Genomic DNA, 6000 nt, shown 5'->3' on the forward strand with positions numbered 1-6000 from the left:
GGTTCAGTAAGGCATACATACTCCAAAAGTTCCATTGAATTCTGCGAGGGTGCTTTCAACCCAAAGAAAATTTTACCTAACAGAAAAAAAAACTGCCAAAAACAACATCCAACTTGAAATAACTCATATCTCGATGGTTCCTTGACAAATTTTCAATCTGTGGGTACCACTGAACTCGGAATTTATCCTAGTTTATTGTCAACATATAAACTTTCATGAAACAAGATGTCAGAAAAAGTTTCACGCGTTGCAAAAATGTACATGCTCCGGTTTCCGTTGGTTACATCTAGTTTAAAGGTAATACTGGAAAACCAGAGAACTTTTCTGGTCGTTTAAAAATTGAAATTTTGCCTCTCTCAATCATTTTTTCTATTCCCTGTGAACAAACACGTTACTTTAGTTTGTGGATGGTAATGATGGCTGTTGATTAAATTGTTTCACCAAAACGTGCAAAAGTGAGGTGTATCATAACGTATATACTTCGGTTAAGTGAAATATATAAACAAATGATGGTAAAAACAAAATCAGTTCTGATGTCACTGCAGTTTGAAGCATTTAAAAAAAACAGCTGTTGGAATATGACGGGTAAAAATCATAAATCTGCATTGATAACTAGTACATTGGTACTGTGTAAATAGCTATCTGCTACTCCAACTCAAAACTGTATCTTGAGAATTAAATTTATTACCTTTTAAAAATTTTTCAAACATCAGTTGTTGCTTGCTGATGCCAGCTCAAATCTCGGATGTTCAAATTAGAAGATACCGATCCTAACATCCTCTTCTTCGCTCAAAGGTTTTCAAACGCGTGTATGTATGCACGTACCATTACTTCGGCTTCCAGATATCACATATAGACTTCTCAGCCATAAAACTCCTCAATGCAGCTAGCGCACCATTGTCGCTGTTGTTGCCGCCGCCACCGCTACCAAATGCACCCACTGAATTCGATGCCATTTCCTTCCAGGTTTTCTTGTTCCTCACACCGACGACCCCGACAACATGTGGTACACTGGCAAAATGCTCATACATTTTTTTCGGAAGAAGGAACCTTTTGATATTATTATATATTTATATATGTTGTATTAAACGCAGCTTAGACGCGACAGATGTGAATTTTTTTTCTGTCTTGATTTTTCATTCTCTATTTCGTTTCTTTCTTGATATCCATATAGGATGGAGAAGAAATGAGACGGAAACAGAGGAAGGCACACCCTGAACTAAAGGGCGCTGATGGCGAGTGTCTGCATAAGCCGTAAGGTATTACAAGCGCTAAAGCCCCCTGACAGCCGTTTTTGAGCCCCTTCATATTTATTCCACATAAAAGCCAGTCAAGATTTTCAAACATTTCGATCACTGCACCTTGAATCTTGTTGAGAAAATCAACCAAGGGTGCTAGGCAAAAGGGACTCCACGCACACATAATGGAAAACAAACATCACTTCCTGAGTGGGAAGGAAACTGCAATTCTAGGTTCACCGATTATCCACTTTTAACAGGTCAACAAAGTACATACACGTGCTCAGGATAAGATTGTTGCAATGTTTTCCGAGCAATTTTATCAAAAATACTGCAATGGAGGGTAATCATAGCTTGAAAGTAGGCAAAAAGATTACACAAGTGATTTATGATCCCTGAACCACATCCCCGCTGCGGAAATTTGATCCTAGTTTAATTCAAGCTAGTAGCGGCTTTATGTACATACTAGAGCCGTGCTATCTATTCTCTTTCAGGCACAATTTCAAAAGTAAACTGGTAAATCATGTCCTAGTTTAACTGTTGTTCGCTTAAAAAACATTGTTGGGGCTTGAATTACATTAAAGTTTTTCAAGCAACTAATGCACGTGTTGAGCTAATAATTGAGCTGCGCTATATTAGTACACATTACACCATTTTGTGAAATATTGGTGCCGACCGGTCAATGTCACTTGGATACATTGTTCAACCTAGCGTAATTTGCAATAATTAGGTACATCTGTTATATAGTGAGCTACTTTACCTGAGAATCTCGCTAGGAACTTGAAAAATTGGCTGGTCGGTGAACTCATTGTGCTGTTCGCGTAATGGTACATTCTGTCGATGGACGGTTCGAACCTGCTGCACAAAACGTAGCTTCTTGCAAAATGGATCATCGCTCTGCTAATTTCATCCATCCGCATCGTACTAGTTTCATTGACTCAAATGGATAGATTCGTTTTATTTCTTCGGCTGAACGCTGTTCCTTTGTGTTATTGCAGTTTCTTGTGATGTGATTTTTGCAACTTTTTTTCAGCACATTCAAAACTACAAATCCGGCACTCTCGCCTTAGGCTTTTCATCTGCATATATTATTACATCACTTGCACACAATTTATTTCGACGTTTTCTTTTCAACATAACATGTGATAAGAATTGACACAAATTTCATTTTTTAAATTTTAATTGCTCTGCCAGTTTCGCTTCTTCACCCTATCGATTCACCTGACTATACTGCGTGGATCAATAATAAACAGTTCTCAACAGTTGGAGATTTAACGAGTTTATCACGGTGTTCTGCGTCTAATTAGCGTTTAAACACAATACCGTTGATCTGAATTTTTATCGCTTAGTTCGTGGACTTCTACACAGTTACGTTTGAAATACAACAGCGAGGTAATCATTTTTTGGTGTTTCTCCGTATTGCACTAGCAAACCAAATCAACCATACTGCCTGTCTGTCGGATTCAGTTTAGTTTCTATGTGCACGCAGGTTTTAAACCGTTTGCCAGACATTGATTGTTTGACAGTACCGATTGAAAGGCATCGAACACCGCTCATTTTACCGATTCAGTTATGTACTTAAGTTTAATTACACGAATTTCACTTTTATTAACTTTCATCTTCGGTTTCTGTTCGACCATGCCCAATGTTAACTTATAATAGATCTGAATTATACTCGTTTAAGTGTTCTGTTCCGCAATTTACAAACAAAATTCACCGACGATTGTTATTTTTCTTGCGGGAGTTATAGCTTGCGTAGTCTCACGCAACCCCGCTAGTAAGACCATGTGAGCATACGTGCCAACTTATGTCTCACCACGGCAATAGAACTACGGTAATATCGTGCACTGCCTTCGCCGATACAACAAAGTTGCACTAAGATTGAAACTTTCTACCATTTACCACATAGGTGTTCTGTATAATTATAGCCAAGTGCGGTGTACGAAGGGCAATTTCTTCAATTCGCCTTGTGCAGTCCTGCTGGAAACTCCTCCGCGAGTTTGTAAATCTATCCCCAACACTTTACGGTGATCTCGTAGAATATATGTCTCAACATTTACTTGTTTACATTAATAAAAGAAATAGATGCCTCTTACACAAATAAAAAGCGGGTATGTGCGAGCGAACGTCTGTTTAAAGGTAATATTTCTTCCAATATATAAATACTTCTTTCAGACCCGCACTCCGGTAGTATATTTACTATTACTGCGATCCTCCATTTTTATTATTCAATTATTACTCATTTCTTGAGGCATCCGTGGTTGAATGAGTTGCATAGAAAGGTCCAACAGCTAGTGCTTTTCTTATCAATGACCTGATTATCAACTGATGTTTTATTTGATTTGTATAACTGTTACTCTAACACCGTTCTTCCACAAACAGAACAGGGACGACTACCGTCAATCGTCAAAACACTGCGGGTTTCCTATACTATCAGTACGTAGTCCGTCACTACGAGTGGTCCGCGCGTGACTGGTAATATTTTTACGCAAGCAAAATGCAAAACACTACTCTATATAACACTTTCATCTTTCCACGGACGGGTTTGATCTCACTTGATGGAACTGTCAAGCCTCCATAAAACTGTAAACATTCTTCTCCAATATCAGCGATTGGTAGTACTACTTCATTTCACCATCAAATCCAACAGTACTGTGTGATCCATTCAGACGAATTAAAACGAAAATACGAACTAGAATACATAAAATTTGTATAACTTTATCGAACTATCTCAAACCTCACAATGCACAAATATTTCCATCCATACTGACATGACTATGTTGAAACTAGTTTTTTTTACTCCACCTAGCCTTTCTTCTTTCGCAGCAGGCTGGTTGTGTCGCTGCTTCGGCAATCTTCGGCTTTCATTCGGGTGCAGACTGTATTACATATAGCCCTGCCGTTTGTAATCAGTGTGGGCTGCTTTTCGAATATGGCAGGTTTTGCAACCTATCAGGAATTAAAGATTGGTCGAAAATTTCTTTATTTATTGCAGCAAAAACTATACTTCTGATACGTGTTTAAAATTGGCCTTACACGGCTTGTGTTGAAACTTATACTTCTATCTTAAAATTACAATTATTTCTAGCTACCAGTGCTCCTTTGCCTAAACATGTTGCCTACAAATGTTAGCCAAGTCTCTTTCCCACGAATCAGTTGTGTAGGTGCGATGAATGAAATGACACACACGATCGCCGAACAGAATGAGCTACACTGTTAATTTAATTTATGAATTGACTGATTTTTTTCGTTTATTTTGCAAACAAGATGAACCAAATTATCCGAATTTATTATTTGTTTCCTATTTCAATTGGTATTTAAAAAATTCTGTTTAGGTACAATACATATAGAATTTGGCATATTCTGAATAATTCCATTGGTGCGCTCTTGATGAAGAATCGCACGATCACTTTGAGAGCAGGGATCTCTCGTTTCCACTTCATTCATCACTATCGATCATCATGGTAGGTTGTCATGGTCGTTGTCGTAATGTGCGATACGATGCGATACTATACTGTAACCACTACCAGTGCTACTAAATGGAATGCATCGAAATGCATCTCAAGGTGCGACTTTCCTGCGGAATTTAATTAATGTTAATTATTGCTACGATAAAGCTTCATCACCTTGCGTTATCCTTAAGTGATATTGTTCATCTTATTACTCAATTCAACATCATAACGGAGGATGTTGCAACATTCTTGTGGTAGTAACATTTTGTTGCTATTTTACTGGCAATGTTTCGGTGCTTATGATGGTTTTCATATTAAACTGTCTTGTTTGAAGATCCTTGCCATTTTTTATGGCGGACCAAAATTGTACTAAGCTGTACTTGAGTTTTGAAATTTTAAATTTTAAGCAAACTTCACCGTTATGTAACTCTCAATTTATCCCCCCCCCCTCTCCTACGTAACAATAAGAAACGCAGACTCATCCCACATTGCCCCTCTTCAAGCGTTACGTATTTTGTTTATGACGCTTAAAGTCTGTGTCGTATTAGCAGGTCAAAATTCTAACGTTTTTTGAGTTTTGTTTATTTTCTTTCGATAAATTTTTACCGCCACTGTTATGCTTAATTTCACCAAGGATCATTCATATCCCCCGGATTGACTGAACGTTAAGACATATTAAAAATTGCTCTATTACCAAGACAGCGCTTCCGCTCATTCTGCACGTAATACAATTAATAAATTTAAGGAATTGCACTACAAACTGCTTTCTCACTCTCCATATTCGCCAGATTTAGCCCCGAATGACTATTTTAGGTTTCCTCGATTGGAAATGTATTTCTCTAATAAGCAATTCCACTCGAAAAGACAAAATTATTACCTACAAGACCGCCACACCGATTAAACAAATCGTTATGGCTCTTCAAATATTTGTAATCATAAATACCTTCCTAAAATAGCATATTTAAATAGCTTTCCAAAATGAGTAGTGTCCCAAAAAATTCAGCAAAAAATGCATCTTTTACCCATAGAAACGTCCATGCAAAGATTCAGCCAAATTAAAAATGGCAATTGAAAAAATAATAGAACTGAGACATTTTTGTGGAACTGCTCTATGTTGAAGAATTTGACACGCAGCTTTACAAAACTGACATCAAAACAGCTTTGACTATTTCTTTAATATACTGAGGTACATTTTATAAAAATTGTGCTCGTTTAGGGGTGAAGAAAAGTATCAATGTGTCGTTGATAAAGTTAAGTGAACATCAAAGAGTTTTTCGAATAAAGGTTCGTAAAATTAGCACTCTTTAGTA

The 6000-nt window shown here is 37.3% G+C and overlaps 1 protein-coding gene across 1 annotated transcript in view; it reads right to left on the bottom strand.

Moving 5' to 3' along the window:
- The window catches only part of LOC129721243 (uncharacterized), a 92136-nt gene extending 88107 nt beyond the window's left edge, over positions 1-4029 (bottom strand). Inside the window, exon 1 of the mRNA XM_055673572.1 lies at positions 1999-4029. Coding sequence (XP_055529547.1) covers positions 1999-2158 — 160 coding nt within the window. The 5' untranslated portion in view covers positions 2159-4029. The remainder of the gene's footprint in view (positions 1-1998) is intronic.
- Between the last annotated feature and the right edge of the window lie 1971 nt (positions 4030-6000).

The sequence above is a fragment of the Wyeomyia smithii genome, chromosome 2 (genome assembly GCF_029784165.1).
Source record: "Wyeomyia smithii strain HCP4-BCI-WySm-NY-G18 chromosome 2, ASM2978416v1, whole genome shotgun sequence".
NCBI lineage: Eukaryota > Metazoa > Arthropoda > Insecta > Diptera > Culicidae > Wyeomyia > Wyeomyia smithii.